This window comes from Amphibalanus amphitrite, unplaced genomic scaffold (genome assembly GCF_019059575.1).
Source record: "Amphibalanus amphitrite isolate SeventyFive unplaced genomic scaffold, NRLGWU_Aamphi_draft 000922F_arrow, whole genome shotgun sequence".
Taxonomy (NCBI): domain Eukaryota; kingdom Metazoa; phylum Arthropoda; class Thecostraca; order Balanomorpha; family Balanidae; genus Amphibalanus; species Amphibalanus amphitrite.
This window is the reverse complement of record NW_024882416.1, coordinates 143,210-160,000: the sequence shown is the minus strand read 5'-3', so window position 1 is coordinate 160,000 and position 16,791 is coordinate 143,210. Positions and strand designations below refer to the sequence as shown.

At 48.4% G+C, this 16,791-nt stretch overlaps 2 protein-coding genes across 4 annotated transcripts in view; both read left to right on the top strand.

Annotated features, from left to right (window-relative positions):
- LOC122368097 (thymosin beta-like) overlaps positions 1–8,053 on the top strand; it is a 27,506-nt gene extending 19,453 nt beyond the window's left edge. For 2 of the 3 annotated variants that reach the window (XM_043341735.1, XM_043341734.1), the window contains exons 3-6: positions 1–2; positions 6,817–6,930; positions 7,171–7,284; positions 7,602–8,053. The exon at positions 1–2 is cut by the window's left edge and continues 112 nt beyond it. In XM_043341735.1, coding sequence (XP_043197670.1) covers positions 1–2; positions 6,817–6,930; positions 7,171–7,284; positions 7,602–7,627 — 256 coding nt within the window. In that variant the 3' untranslated portion in view covers positions 7,628–8,053. The remainder of the gene's footprint in view (positions 3–6,816; positions 6,931–7,170; positions 7,285–7,601) is intronic. The other variant, XM_043341736.1, reaches the window with a different exon arrangement.
- Positions 8,054–9,900: 1,847 nt separating this feature from the next.
- Positions 9,901–14,467, top strand: LOC122368095 (protein mab-21-like 2). The gene is made up of 2 exons (XM_043341732.1): positions 9,901–10,092; positions 12,131–14,467. Exon 2 carries the CDS (start codon positions 12,137–12,139, stop codon positions 13,721–13,723), a length of 1,587 nt encoding a protein of 528 aa, XP_043197667.1. The 5' UTR covers positions 9,901–10,092; positions 12,131–12,136; the 3' UTR covers positions 13,724–14,467.
- The last annotated feature ends 2,324 nt before the right edge of the window (positions 14,468–16,791 follow it).

Genomic DNA, 16,791 nt, shown 5'->3' with positions numbered 1-16,791 from the left:
CGGTAATGCCTCAGAGACGAGCATAGCTTATTCTTGGCTTATTTTTCCCTCGGCTTTCCTTAGACATATGTATTCCGAGCTTTTCCCTCTCTGCTTCTTTGGTGATTGTCCGACTATAACTAAGGCGGGGTTAGATGGATCGTGTTTATCCCATATGCTAAAAGTATTCCGACCGGTATCGATTGTACATAATCGCAGTGTTCATGATGATTTATCGTGAGTATGATAACTGCATGAAATTAACTTCTTCGGAACACAAGCGTCCTGAAACATAACTCATCGATCGTGTAAGACCCTTTGTAACCCCTATGAGCTTCTTGGTGGAGAAGGCATCCGCCTGGACGACAGACGTTCAACACTTTTATCGTGTCCATCATAACACGCCCATACCCGGACCCTCACATCCGCCCGCTGTATGGCCTCTAACGAACGCTGACAGTCTCTGCCGGCTCAACATTTGGACACCACTCACCCACACACACCGATAAGGATATGCCGCTGGCCACTGGCTGTTTAGCACAAACCCCGGTGAGTCACCCATCTCCGCCCTCTGTGCTCCCCGGCCCCTCCCCACCCGTGTCCCCGAGCCGCGGGCGAGGACGTCAGCCCTGCGCTGACGGTCCGCCGGCACTGCCATGTTTGGGCCGTCGGTACCGTCTTATATGCGTCATTTGCATCCCGTCCCGCTGTGCATACATGCTGCCGGTCGCCGAATACGGCGCACGCGAGACGCTGCCGGCTCTGGTCGTGCTGTGAGGTCCTCCGTCTTCGACAACCAGATTTGGAGATGGTTAGATGGAAGGAAGTGAAACGTTCCCGGCTCGGGGAGCAGGAAAAATATTTACATTACACGGAGACGTTATCATGCAATATGATTGTGTCGGTCCTTCTAATATTTTTTGCCATTTACATGTATTTGTTTATATTTTGCATATATTTTGTTTCGTGGTAGCAGTTTGATAAGTATACCCGGAGTGTTTTATCTTCATCATATGAATGTAAAGTCTGTCGATTGTCGGTAGACGGTCGGTCAGTCTGCTAGGCATTGGGGTCTTTCAGCCAATCAGTCAGTCATTCGGTTTGTTGGTGGGTCATTCGACCAGTTTCCTGGTTGCTCTCCTGTCGGTCAGCAGATCTGTTAGTGGACCTGTCCGCCGGTCAGTCAGTCATTCAGTTTCCTGGTAGTTCTCTTGTCGGTCAGCAGATCTGTCGGTTCGAGGGTCTGTCTTCCGGTCTGCTATGTGCGCGGGCCTGTCTGCCGGTCAGTCTGCCGATGTTTCTGCCGGTCAGTCTGTCTGCCAGTGTGTCTGCCGATGTGTCTGCCAGTGTGTCTGCCGCTGTCTGCCGGTGTGTCCGAGACAGACGAGTAGACGGTAGACAGACGCGCTGCGTACTGTCGTGCTTGGTTCTACCAGTCAGTCTGTGCTCTGATGAGTCTGTCGGGCAGTCTGCCGATCAGTCTGCCGATCAGTCTGCCGATCAGTCTGCCAGTCAAGTCTTCCTGTCAGTCTGTGCTCGGGTCAGTCTGGCAGTCACTCTGCCGATCAGCCTGTACGCGGGTCGCGTGCCAGCCGACCTCCCGCCGGCCGCCACGGCTCGCCGCCGCATCCCAGCCGACCGACCCCTGGGCCGCCCGGCCGGCGACCCAGTCACTCCTTATATGGTAGTGTCGGGCCGAAGCCATAGAAGCCGCGGCGAGCGGGCCGCGTTCCACGCCCCACCGCACTGGGCCCGGCGGCCGCTGCGCTCTCCGGCTCTCTCCGGCCGCCCGAGACTCTCCGGCGCTCTCTCTCGCTGGCGGAAGTCGTGTGACCTCCAGGAACCGACAGAGAAGGGTTGGAGAGAACATGACTTAATCGCTTGACGTCACCGTATTGACGACGAAATCATGCCGTTTTGACGACGCAACGCAAGTTCATTTCAGCGTGAAACGTTTAATTTTCAATTTATTTCGTGATGGTTTTACAGCTTTTACTAGTCTTCTTTTATTTTTTTCTCACAAGCGCGTTCGAAGTACTAAAACTTCATCGTGACCTTTTTTTGTAAGTCGCCCGCCAGCATTTACAGAGGTGCACAAATAGCCCAGCCTGTCTCCTACACGGTCTCCGATGGCTCCGGTTTGTCTCACCGATCATCCTTAGGTATATCCCAACATATCTATACTTTCAAGTAAAGCTGGTTATTTACATTTTAGTTATTAATATTTACAGGACGTAAACGCTATTCCTGAAGTGTTTTTATTTCTGAAGCTATCCGCAGATATATCGTCATTTTTCTAAGAATCCGACAGACATACGGTATGCGCTGATTTGGGCAAAGTGCGAGGCAGGACTTGGTACACCTCCACCTGAAATGCATACTGTTGGTGTATAAATAGACTAGAGTGAGGCGGTCTGGTTGTTGACTGTGTCTGGAAACACTGGAAAGTCAAGAACTACCCTCATAAAACCACCGGGACGCTCAATTAATTCCTCTCATCCAATGAGGGTTCAGTTCCACATGGACCAGACGGGCGTCCATCTGCCGTCCCATAGCGTCCCTCTCCCGTTTAGTGGGGCAGTTACTACTTGGCGGGCTGAAGGTGAAGTGACGTAACGCTGCAGTGTACGGTGCACATCAGTGTTTCTGTTTAGGAATATGAAACTTTAAGGAGTGTGTAACAAGTTTTTTCCTGGATCAACATTACTTCATTTAGGTAAGAAAAATTATTTGAGGACGATTTTGCAATATTTGCTAATGGGACGAAGCCCATTAAATTGCTATGGAATACCTATCATAGAATACCTATCATATTGAGGACCACAAACGTTCAGAAAACGTTTTGACTGTAGGCTTTAAGAAGCGGCTTTAATTTAAAGCAAATGAATATTTAATTTAAAGGCCTTCCTAAACGCTTATCAACAATTGTCAATCTATATATACTCAGATCCTGGTCTATTTTTTCTTGCTTAGCAAACCTCAGCTGTCTTGTAAAATTTTCACGACGCATTCATACATTACAGTTTAGAGGCAGATAAATCCGATATTCCTGTTTTCTGCGTGGCTCTGTGAGGTCGGTCCCTGCCATGGATGGTGTGAGACCATCCATGCTGCCGATCGTTCGACGCGCTAGTTTTATTGGGGGTTATATGACCGAAGGACATCGACGGCCGACGGAACTGCCTCGCCTGGCGGGGTCACCAATGTGGAACACGCTGCCGGTTTTTCCGAAGTAAAACTGGAGATTTGCTAGACAAAGTTAGACTAAGTGAATTAACCCTATTAGTGGCAGGGGGGGTTGTTTTTATCCACCCCTCAGGTTTTTCGGGAATATCTCCGAAACCGCTGAAGCTACGATGCTGAAATTTTCTGACTATTCCTAAAACTAAATTGGGCACATTCCCTGAAAATTTCAAGTTCATAACTTTACCAGGGGCGGCTCCAGAGCACTGGGAATTGGGGGTCCTATTCGTGAAGCGAGTCATTTGGGCGAAGATCACGATGCTGCACCAGTTTTACGAACAGTGAATGAAAGGTATCATGTGATAACATATACAAAGTTATTGTGCATCCTCTTTTGACACGTTTTTGCTATAATAGGCGGATCCAGGCGTCCAAAAAGGGGGGTTATTTTTTACCTCCCAACATAGGTGCCCTGACACCGCCTATGCATGACCAATACAATTTTAGTCGTTCTCTCATAAGAAAATTGTAACATAACAAGACCATTGCCACCCTTTTTAGAAACAGTACCAACAAAAACCTTATTTACTATACTTTTTGTGTACCCCCAATCTCAATGATCTGTATCCGCCTATGATTTTTGAAAATGCATATTTTTAGGATCCATGTGAATTCCTGGTTCATTCTCTATCGATCGGCAAAAGTTGCGTTAAGATTGGTTCAGAAACCTGGCCGTGATAAACAGTCTAAAATGTATCTGCAATTTGCCCGTTTTTACCCCCCTCTACCCCCCTATTGACATTTTTTAATTTTATTTTTTTTAGAAATGTAGATCTCGTTGAGCCAAATCGAATGCCGTTTGAATTTTGAAAATCGGCCGGTTAGATCTCGAGATATCAAGGGGGGGTCGTAAACAGCCCCCCCTGCCACTAATATGGGGTAGCCAGGAGCCTGCCACTAATAGGGTTAATGTACTTAGCCATATGAAAGCAAATGTTTGACAGAAAGTAAGCGGCCATTTTGTCGCTGCTGGAGACAACTGCCGGAAAACTAATTGCATTCCCGCAACATCCAATTACTCATCGATACGTATCAAATGAAGCAGGGCAGATTACCATATTATTTTTCTTAGGATGTCGGAATATAACAATATGTTAAGATACCAAAAAGGTGCAATATCCTTGTTTATAACACAGCCTTTGTTCCGAGTCTGTGCCTTTGGATGGATCTCATGTGCTTAAAATCTTAAGAAAATGCACTAAGTATCCATTTGAATTATTACTTATGCCAACATGAATGGTAGAAGAATAATCAATTGTAATTTGTTGTCAAGTCTAGATGTGTTTTCTCCACTGTCAATGACTGATTTCTTCTTGCTGAGTAATGTTTTGCAACCTATTAATTTCTATGCCAATGGTGGCTCAAATATTGCTGTTATAGCTATGCAATGTGTAATCTTATATTGTTTAAATAAAGTTAGGCAAATTCAACTGAAATCATGACTGTAATATTTGAAATATGTCATCTGATTGACCTTCATCATACCAACATATAGCCTGGGCAAGGATTATGTCAAAAATGGCAAGGCAAGAGGAAAATAGAACAAGTCAGATTGTATTGCCACTCCTTTAGTCAGAGAATGAGGACAAGTTATAAGCAAAAGCACAGATCACCTTGAAATCTTGAAATCAATGTCAAAGCCTACCTACCTGACAAGTTGTATGGTCTCCCTCTTTTTAAAGTAATGCAATGCATTAGGTAGGTACATTGCTAGGTGTGAAGTTTATGGAGAACTTCACAAACCCCATTACAAATCAGTTTTATAAGCATATGCTTCAAATTGCTATGCTTCCCACACTAACAAAGGTTTTTGAGCAAACTCATGAGCAAACTCCATGCCAGCATATCTTGTTGTTGAGTAAACATGTTGACTACTTAACTGGCCATTCCTTTTTCTATAATCATATTAATTACAATTCTACACAGACCTGTAGACAATTCATGACACATTTTCCACCCACAAAATTATTATATACACAACTGAACACAAAGACTATGTTTAAAATAATCACATATCTGTTGCATTTTTGCTGTATAGGTACCTGTCTATAAAACATGAATAATTTGATGTTGTGAGCCTTGTGCCCAGATGAATGTTTGTGGTATTGGTGTTACAACAAGGAAATTGAAAATTTGTCATGCAGTTTAGGGAAGTTATACCTAGGTAATGTTCAAAATGAAGTGAGATGCCTTCAATTACTAAATCTCCAGTACATTGAAGAGCCATATATTCTTTTGAACGAAATTATTAGGTACCTATTTACATTAGAGCTAAGTAGGTAGTTACCTGCATGTTAGCATCTTTCAATGTTGTTCTTTATCAATCAAAATGAATGGAAAATTTAAAAAATAAGTAGAAGTGATCAGATAGGATAGGTAAAGCAATTTCACAATTCATTTGACTTTCAGTTTCAGTTCTCATCAAGCCAATTAGGTTGGGTACCTACCTACTTACCAGCACCTCCATAATCGCTCCCAAAAATGCCCCCTGCCACGAACCTCTTATGAAGAGTTTATAGAAGTGCAGGCAGATTTCCGGCCCATGCAGAGTTTTCATTTCTTTGGCAATTCCTTAACTCCACTTAGAGCTCACAACCTTCTATTACCACACCATCACATCACAAAATATAATGTGAAAGTCCGTATACGCTTTGCTTACACTGCACAAGACACACATCCACAGCACAGTACAGCAACTGAAGCGAGCTGTTCACTGTTACAATTATCTTTCAAATTCAACTGACACCGATAGCTGGTTACCACGCAACGCGATAGCAAATGGCGTCAGCTTGTCCCACGAATGGCGGTTGCTATGGAAACCAGCTGACGAAACTTTACCAGAACCCATTTTCGAACAGGAGTTTTGTTAAGGCGCCCCAAGAATTTGTGCGCCGTTTTTCGAAACATGCCCACCACTTTCGTAGTTTTTCATCCTACATTTTACCTACACGGTGTCTCATGAGACACAATGTTAATCCAATGGGAACTGTCTCGTGGGTGTCTCATGGAGGAGATTTGTAGGAACTGTTTTTGAAGACACGTAAAGAAATGTAATGACCAAATGCCGTTGACAGCTGATTGTACCGACCAATTGCTACCAGTTAGCTGTTTTTATAGTCATTTTTGTACAGAAAACACAAACTGAAATCTGTCTCGCGGCTACCCTCTTCGGCTCTTTCCTGTCTCCTACATTGTAGGCAAGTAGGAAGGTTTGTGCACCTCTGAGCATTTACCCGTCCGCTATGCCTCGAATGTGACCTATAACCGAGTTCTGACGATGGATGCTGGGCCGATGAACGACAAGAATGTATAAATGTCATGTGTCGTAATTACACTCAGGCTTCTCCTAAAAGCCCCGGTCTGAGCGTAGGTCCTTTTGTCCGTCTTTTTGCTTGCGCAAACCATGCCCACCCACTAATCTATGAATAAGTTATTATCAATCCTCCCATATCGCAAAGTCCCGCATGCACACCTGCCTCGCCAACATTCGCTCCAATTCTGCATCCTGCTATATGGCTCTGCCCGCCTTCCCAGAGCGCCTATCGCCTAGCCGAGCCTGACCGCTTGTGGCCGTCTGCATCTTCTCTCTGACAGACGTGCAGCAGGAGAAGACGCACCAGAACCTGCTGACGGGCGTGGAGCACTTCAACAAGGACTCGATGAAGAACGTCACCCCCGAGGAGAAGACCCACCTGCCCAGTCCCGAAGGTCGGTTCCCCGGCGCCGCTGTGGGGCGCCCGGTGATCCACGGGCATTGTGTGGCGTCATTAATTCTAGAATAGATGACACGTTGCTTTGATAACGAAAAAAAAGTAATAATTCCGAAGTTTCCGTATTCGTATACTGGCTATGGCTGCGGAACCACCGTTGCTAAAGACAGCGTGTTGTGCGTTTACTAATGGTTGGATTGGAAGCTAAGATTGACAGCTTTTTTACATTTTTCCGCAGAGATTCAGCAGGAGAAGAAGCTCCAGTCGCATCTGGACGGAATCGAGAACTTCGACGCCAACAAGCTGAAGCACGCCGATACCGTGGAGAAAAACTCCCTGCCCACCGCGGATGGTAAGGCATACCTATGCAGGGAATGGGGCATTTTATGGTTCGATCGACAGGGTTCATGATTACATTCCGATACAAAGCGTATATGTAGGTAGAATGACACGCGTTGAACGAAACTTAATCAAATACAATATTTGTGAGTCGTAATCGTTGTTTGTCGAGGAAGGGGTTGTTTCATTTTACGATTTTGAAAGTCAAGAATTTTTATATGACCTCTGTGAGCTTTCAATTAGTGACTTTAGCCTCGCCTAGTGTTCGTTTATCCATCCCCTGGCCAATGACTATCGATAACCGTCTAACACTTTCCCGTTTCTTTTCAGATATCAAGTCGGAAAAGACCGCCTAGGCTGGACGCGGAGTACCATTCACCTTTCATCCGGTCCTCTCGTCGTGTGCGTTCTAACCGCGATCTGCCTGCGCTGGCCGCGACTCTACAGTGCCCCCTGGCCAGTGCTTTGGAACGGAGCTCGACCCGTGGCGCTGCTAAAGGCCAGTGGCGCGGCACCAGTGACTTGCGTAGGTGGCGCTAGTATCACGTGAATAGATGTCGCTGGCGTATTGGAATGTTTACGGACCGTCCAAGACTTGTTAGCACTGGACAGAAGTGAATAATCAAAGGTGCTGTTAGTCTTTACTGTGATCAAGTTTGCGGTCCTTCACATTTACTCTATGTAAGGTTATACAGAAAATCTTTCGCCTATGATTTCCTGTCATGATGTGCTGTGGAAGGATTATCTGCATTTAGGAGCAAATAAATTTGTATAAAATGCTACCTGATTGTCTTCTAAAATCGTCGTAAGCAACGTACTCCTAGGCATGCGAAGTCACGTCAATGTACTGGTGAACTGTCAGCTGTATGCATTTGCATGGACGATATCTCTCATGGTCGCAAACTCGCAAGAATGATGTGACGGGACCGGTTGATCAACGTAGAGCAGCATGTACCCAACAGTAAACGTCGCAAAATATAAAAATAAATGTAAAACGTTACGGTAAGATATACGAAAACGTGAGAGTCAAGAAAGGCTCAGGAATAGAGTTCGAAAATTTCATTGATACCTCAGGTAGACAAACAACTACGATGAATGCATAGACGACATCCGTAATCAAGCATTCCGAATGATTACATCGGTATGTTTTCGAAAGACGCTATAAAACACGATCGATTTAGCGACGATTGACAATCAACTAAACGTGCAACAGGCAGGCCCGTGATAGGCTCGCCTCCATATTACTCTCCAAATTGGTATCCGTTTTTATGATTACTCTGATTCTGATTGCTTCTATGATGCTACCGGAACGCAGAGACACTGTCTTTTGTGGTTATAAAATCTCTCGTCTAATGATTTGAGATGGTCATGAGGGTGTCGTCTACATAGGCACGTACGTACGTCATATAGTTCGGTACCTACCTGCTATTGCAAGTAAGTAGACTCTCGCATACCATTCAATATTGCCAGCACTGAATTCACTCATTTTTAAAAATGGTTTGATCAGAATCTTGCCTTTTTACTGAACGAATGCATCCAGTATTACCCCAGTCCCTACTCCACTACCTTTGGCCATTAGGTATCTATTACACTTTGCTTTGGTTTAGTCTTTTCCGTTGACCCAAAGGTCAAAATTCTAATATCAGTGTTATTCCTGCAAGGAGCGCCATAACTTTCGCCTCGAATCTTGAGATATTGACTTTGTTGCTGCTGTGGGCGTCATATCGGGCTCCTTATTGGGAGCTCGGTGTTTTATGAGACGGCGCCGGGAGCGTATACCATCTCTGGTGCCGCGGACTAACAGCCAATCTGTAACCCAATCCCGGGAACGAAATTCTCCGCGGTCGGAGAAAAGTTGAAAAAAACACCCCGAGGTCAATCTGCCGCCGGTGGCTTATTACGAGCTGTGCTGTTTGGTTTGAAACGAATCGCAGACATTTCAGTAATTCAGTACCTACACTGAGAGTGTTGAAGGGGATAGACCAGGGGCGCGGGAACTACTTTCCGACTGGGGGGGGGGGCACACCATAATAGAGATTAACCTAGGGTACCCCCAAATCTAGTTTTCTCACCGGTTTTAGGCCACTTATTTTTCACCCCTCGGCTTTTTCAACAAAAAAAGAAAACATTTGCAAAAAAAGTGTGGTATTCCGTCTCAAAGCTGTGGGGGCACCGCCCCCACGGCCCCAGAGTTGGGGGGGGGGGGCAAGCTGCCCCCACTGCCCCCCCGGCTCCCGCGCCTATGGGATAGACGCTACTGCTAGGCGCACTTATCAATAATCATATACCTATACGGTCGGGTTTCGTGTGAAACTCTCATTAGGCCTCAGACGACTTCTGTTAGCGTGTTTGCCCGGCTGAACGGCATCGTTTCAACAGTTCATCTTTTCAGACTCTCCGCTGACCGCTTGTGAATTGAAATAATGCGTCCGCCCTGGCTCCTGAGAACGTTCTTTGTGCGAGCGGCCGGTACACAGAGCTATCAGCAGAAGCCTCGGCCGTTGCTTTTTGTCACAGTCTCTCAAGGCCAACTGAGCGCGTGGCCTGACCGTAGCACCACCGATGGCGTCATCTAACCCTCCCTCCTCCCCCTCCCCCGGCCCGCACCGCGCCGGTGCAAGCGCTCGCCAGCGCCGCCGTGCCGCGCTGCGGGCCGGGTGGCGGTGTATTTTCGTTCAACGAGAGTGACCCGGGGAATACCCCAGGGGGCGCTCGAGTGAGTCTGGAATGTTAAACAGAGAACGGGGGTCACTCGACACGCACCGGTTCCTCTCACTGGTGTGTGTGAGTGAGCCGGACCCGGGCGGGCCCGGGATGAGAGGTAAGTTTAGAGAGGCTCACTCGAGCATCGAGCTCGGACCCAAGTGCAGTAACAAAGTGTGGCGCCATTTGAACCCGGTCTAAGTGCCTCAATATGGTTTGATGCTCGTGTGACGTGTGGGTAACTTAGTTGTTATGCTTTTATGTTGTTTCGGTTTGCAGTGTTTGCTCTAGTTCAGGGTAGTAGGGGCATGTACGTATCTGTTACAGCCGTATACGTTTACCGATGTGTGATATGTTTAGCTTGGCAGACATGGTCGGGGGATTCTACTGTTTTACGACTCTATTTGTGTCGCTCTTTGAACTTCGCGCCAAACAATGATAACGCAAGTTGGAAGTTGAAATCTCCTTTCAAGCCTCTCAAGCTACTTCGAGTTATCTCTATTCTCTGTAATCCACATAGGTCCCGATAGCACTGCATCATAGACAGGAGGTACACACATTCTCCATCTTATCACGATTAAAGATAGTCGGCGGCGAATGATGTGTGACTCATTCTCGACTGAAGGCTGACGGCGTTAGGTTGAGGTGTGGCGCAGACTGCAGCCGTCTGCCGCTGGCACCACTCGGGTGCGACCTGTCTGTGAGCTACACAACTCGGTGGACAATAGTCGGTGTCAAAGAGCTATAGTCCATCGTACTACAGTCATTCAGTAACAGAACCGTCGATGTCGCGAACTAAAATTAAACGGTGCCAGTGACCAGCTAAGCAGTCTCGCAAATAGTCATGAAGTCGCCTCAACCGTGAAGCCCTAATAATCAAGAGCCACAAGCTGTTGACGGCAACGGGACTTGAATGCCGTGAGCTACACACCACACAGACTACATTGTGTTTCTCCTATCCCAAGGAAGGGGAGAGCGAGGACCGTGATGGTCGATCTGCCGCCGTTTGGCGGGGATGGAAAGGTCAGACCCACCCGAGCTGCCGCAGCTCAGTGAAGAGCTGCAGCAGCTACTGCCTCGATATGGCGAGCACGTGGACCTGCTACTGAACTTTGTGGTGTCCCGTGTGGAGTTTGCCACGCTGTTCGACAGATCCCAACTGGAGGAAGTAGGAACAACACCTCACCGGAACGATGACTGTGCAGAGCACGCCGGTGCTGGAGGCTCTGCAGCCTGACCGCGGTGAGCATTGTTCCTGTCTCCCGTTCGGAAAGCTGAGGGTCGTCAGCTGCTCCATGTCGGGCAGCTGGATGGAGGGCCTGACAGGTTCTCCAAGAATGGGTCTGGTCTGGTCCTTCGGCGACCTCTGACTGGGGTACCGTGACCTGATGGTTGAGTTCGGACCGGTACGTGTTGGGCGGTGGAAGGCGCTGGACAGCTTCAGTCGAGCGACAGCATCGTCAACGACCCGGTGAGCAGCAAGACGCCGAGCAGACTCTCAGTGATAGCTACCGAAAATCCTGGCTTCGTGTTGCTAACGTGTGAACGGCAGCACGGGTGTAAGCACGACACTCCAAGGGTGTTCTCGGCACGCGACGTCAGACAGTTGATGGGAGATTTCTGTCAGCTCGGGACGTGCACTGCGACAGAGTTTACATCCGCACGACCTGCCACCTCATTTGAACAAGAATCGAAAGAAATCATCAACTTCACAGGAAGTGACTCTGACATGGTTCCCTGTCTAAGGAGGGCGGCCTGCTGGCCTTCTGATGAGTTCTTCCAGCGGCAGCGTTCCTATGACTGACCTCCAGCGGCCGCCAGGGGAGACGTACGCCGATTCGGCGTTCACTCGGTGCCGGTTGACTTCCATGGAAGTCCAACAGATTGAAGCCTCTCGTTTTGGTGTGTTTAGCTCCCGCAACATAATGGCGGACTATACATACGGGGAATACATCTTGCGATGTCTGGCGTGTGTGTATAAGGTTCAAATGCATAAAAGAAGAATAGAATACTTGTCATCGCCCATTTTTACATTCTAAGGTAAGTGTAAACCAGTTCTATCTTGGAAACAAGACACATATTACATAGCTTGTCTCTGCGTTGTCTGCCAGCCGAACCACATATTTTCGTGCGTTATCACTCTGTTTGTTCCTCAGGCGGCCATGGGAAACCTGTTGAGCCGCGCCGTGGGCATCGCCTCCCTGCAGCCGGCCTTCGAGGCGCCTCTGACAGACGAGGAGGTGTTCTCGGCGCTCGCTCGTGTGTTCCGATGGCGCGAGCAGCTGCTGGCCATCGGCGGCGAACAGCACGCTGCCTTCCAGTACCAGCAGCTGCTAGCAGCCGAGCTGGGCAGCTCGCTGCAGACAGACTGGGCCTGGCAGATGAACGAGCCGCGCATGACCTGTTCCCCGGCGGACGGATGCTCGGACCAGGGCCCCGGGGCGCTGCACCTCGAACGATCCTACCTCTCCGGCAGCTCGCGTGAAGGCACCGAGGTGCACATTCACGAGGTGCGGGAAATATCTGACCTCAGCCTGGAGGAAGCGTTGTACACCAAGAACCGCGAGGAGAAGTCCTACACCGAGCAGTCATCGGACATTGACATTATGTTTGAGCTGGCACCGGTCAGTGTGTACAGCGAGGAGGACCCTCCGCCAGCCCACGCCCCGCCTGGCGTGGTGGTGGTGCAGGAGTCGGCAGGGCGACCCGGCTACGTCCTGCTGCGCCATCACCACAGCCGCTCGTGCCGGCGGCCGAACCGCAACTTCCTCTCCGGATACACGGTGCGCAAGAGGATGGAGCTGTTCGGAAACGCGCTGCAAGACGCTGCCAAACGCCTCGGCATCCGCGTCACCAACTTCGAAGTCGGCGGCGGTCCGGCCTCCTGTATCGCCGTCGACGACGAGAACAACAGCCGCATCGACCTGGTGCCGTGCGTGCCGTGTCGCTGCTGGCCGAGCGAGCAGTACCGGCGCCGGCGGCGGCCCTCCGGCTACCCGGACGCCGCGCTCGTGGCCAGTCTCTGCGCGGCGCCCGCATTCCTGGTAGTTGCCGGCTCCCAGAGGCTCGACAAGGACGCCTGGCGACTCTCCTTCTCCCGGCACGAGACCATCCTGCTGCGATCGCTGTCACATGAGCAGCGCATCTGTCTGACCCTGCTGAAACACTGCAACGTGATGCTGGGCCACCGTTTCTCCAGCTACCACCTGAAGACGGCGCTGATGTGGGTGTGCGAGCAGCGCCCGCGAGAGCTCTGGACCTGGGACCGGATGCACGAGTCAATGACTGCCGTGGTCGACTACCTCCTGGAGAAGGTCTCGCGCAGCGACCTCCAGTGCTACTTCTGGCCGGAGATCAGCCTGATGGCTGGTTACGGCATGGATGTGCAGCGTGACGACGTCCTGAACCTGAAGCACGGTATGGCGCTCGCTGCGCGCTACATGCTGGCATGCCTCCTCGACTCGAGCGCAGGTGATCTCTTCCAGAAGCTGCTTGGCCACCACATGAACGGAGAAAAGTTTTACCGGCACTACTACCGCGACACACTGCGCCAGGGCCTGAACGGTTTCTCCATGCTAAGCTCGTCCAGCCGGCCCGGGATCGACGCCAACCTCTGGTCGGACAACTTCCTCAGGGTGTTCCAGTGGGAGAACCTGCCGAACCGCTGCAAAAAGAGCAGCTGGTTTGCCGAACATGGACTCGGCACGGACAGCAGCGAGGAAGGTCAGCAGCCCGAGGATGGCTGGTGAGAAGCCCAGTGCCAGCTGGTGAGAAGTCCGAGACGGTTGGTGAGAATCCCAGGCACAAGCGGTGTTGTGCTGAGGGACGGGATGTGAGAAGTTCGGGGATGGGCTCTGAGAAGTTTTGGGACAGATAGTGATCAACAGTCGTGTGCATGGATCCGAGTGATGGATCTATGATCTCAGTGGATCTCGAAGCAGACTGCAGGCTAGGATCAATGATCCTACCAGACCCGGCGTGAAAAAATTATCCTGGATCTCAAAGATCTGACGATAAACCAAGAACATGGATCTATGATCCGAGTGGATCCCACCATGCACAACATTTGAAATCAGGTTTCCAAGTGTCTTTATGTAATAAGTGTCACAAAACTATGGATTATGACGTGCAGTCACATAAAATCACTAAAACAGAACGTTTGTGAGTTGCAGCGAGTGATTTTTTTGGATTTTTGTTGACAAAAAATAAATGAGGATCTATGATCTCACTGGATCTCTAAGCAAAAATTAGACTCGGATCTATTATCCTTACGGATCCTTCGATAAATTAAAGAGCTGGATCTATGATCCAGACGGATCCGAGATCAGGATCCGTGGGATCAGATCCCAGATCCATTTTATCGGATCCATGCACATGCCTGCTAGGAAATCTATAGAATGCCTGGTCAGTGGTCGATTAGACGTTCTATAGAATGTCTGATTCCACACATTGCCTGTAACATGTATACGTGATAATAAAAGTGTCACCCTGAATCTGAGCGGATGATCTGCATGAGAGAGGGTGTGGAGCCGATTTTGAACGCACCTTAGTCTCTTGTGTTTCACAACCTCTAAATGCGTTTTTACACGAGTACGTACTAAATTCAGCATCAGAAAGCAAATGATGCAAACAATAGGCTAGATGGATATCTTGCTGTTCGTCGGCTTGATCGCGCGGTATACAGCTTCTTTGACCGTCCGGCGTCCTTTGAATGTATTTGAGTCATATACCTTAATTAAATCCACCCATTTTTCCGGCCACATACAATATAACATGATACCGCTTTTGGAAGGATGTGCTAGCACCTTTGTTTCTGTTTAACACTCCAACGTGCACTCCCGAGGCCGAGCAACATACCTACCTCTGTTAGCCATATGCCGTTTCCTTGTTAGAAACAGCTCAGTGAGTATAATCTATATATTTTTATACATAGACTAGGAGACAGGCACACAGTTAAAGCCGGATGCCAATCTTCTCTTTGTTTGCGCCCTGTATTTCGTTAGTTCGTAAGATACTTTTTTCAAAGATTCAATCTTTCTAAGTACGCTGGGAAATGTCTCGACTGGAGTCTGGATCCGCATCCAGGTAGTCATAGAATGTTTAAAGATGGACAATCCGTCGACCCGGCACTGTTTACAGGCGGTAGGTGGGCATAAAGATCGGTGACGCTGACCATAGGCGCGGGAACCGGGGGGGGGGGGGGGGCAGTGGGCCGGGGGGGGCAGCCTGCCCCCTCCCCCAACTCTGGAACTTTGAGACTAAATACCGCACTTTTTGCAAATATTATCTTTTTTTGTTGAAAAAGCCTAGGGATGAAAAATAAGTGGCCTAAAACAGGTGAGAAAACTAACTTTGGAGGTACCCTAGGCTGATCTCAATTATGGTGTCCCCCCCCCGTCTGAAGGTAGTTCCCGCGCACCTGACGCTGACGGTCGCCGATACACACAGGACAAGCACAACACAGTTGATAGGGTAACTGTGGGGAAAACGCACCCCTGGGTTAAACGCCTCCCCTAAAAAAGTCGTATTTCTTATCGACGGATAGGTGTTTTATCCTGTCTTTCAGAACAGTCAGCTGCTTGTTTACGTAGGTCTCTATTTCCGGTTCTGCGTCTTGAGGAGCAGCGTGGGTAGGTGCTGATGTTGGTTTTGGGTGTTGTTTTTCTTGTTTTTACAGAAGTTTTCTAATATTTTTATGCCCTCTTTATATCACAAAACTTGCTATTGTGCACATCACGCAAAACTGCGTTTTATTGTCATTCTGTTGAATTTATTATGCTGCGGCGTTAGTGGCGCGTTTTTTGTCAATATTTTGTTGACCGGAAATGGAGTGGATGGGGAAAGACGCCTACTCGATGCATGGGGCAAGACGCCCCCAGTTTTCTTAAAGGGGGGCGTTTTGCACGGTGGTGAGAGTGCAGGGCCCGACCCTGTAGGTCGGAGCCGAAAAGGCCTCTCCCTGTCCTTTTTTGCTGATATATCCTAAACGACTGCAGATATCGTCACCAAACTTTCAGGACTCCTCCGGGCATCCATTTTATACATTGCAACAAAATTTTATTACAAAGGCTATGATAGGTTGACCACAAATGACGTCAGAATGACGTCAAGTTCTGCCATGTTCATCATGTTCTGTTGATGGATGGGATGGGGGCGCTTTGCACATGGGTGTGGGCGTATTACCCAGGGTATGGGGCAAAACGCCCTTTTGTAAGGGTATGCGAAAACCTTTTTGGGGGGTTAAATACCACACGCAGGTGTCTTTTCTTGGTCTCAAAGCGTAGTAAAAAGAATGAGCTACATGATGGTGCCCAAAGGTTTGAGTAATCTGTGTTGGGTTCAGTGTCAGAAGGTTTCGCGCTTACTGGGGGCGTTTTTGACCTATTCACCCTAGATGTTCATTTCGGCAAGAAGGCAAGGAAAGGAACTTTTTAAGACGAGGTTTTATTTTTATTCTTAAAATAGAGACATCACATCACAAAGTGACATTCAGATGGTTAAAATTCAACTCATATGACTCATATCTGTTCTTAATTCAATCTGAATTAAGTGGGCATTTCTACCATAAGTTGCCACTACGTGCTCGTACTTGATATAAATTTACCTTCTTATGGCACGTGTCAACACATGACATGCATTTACATATCAATATACATATCAATGGACACCCGGGATGGCCTTATCTCACTGAAGAGACATGTACGCTTCACCCTTCTTCAAAACACAGCTCTCGATACAACGACGATCATATGACAATAATGACACATATGACATTACGCCACATATAGACATGGTTGAAACAAGAACACAAGGAATC

Bases quoted from the DNA above. Each gene is read 5' to 3' on its own strand.
- LOC122368095 (XM_043341732.1), top strand. From the start codon at position 12,137: ATGGGAAACCTGTTGAGCCGCGCCGTGGGCATCGCCTCCCTGCAGCCG.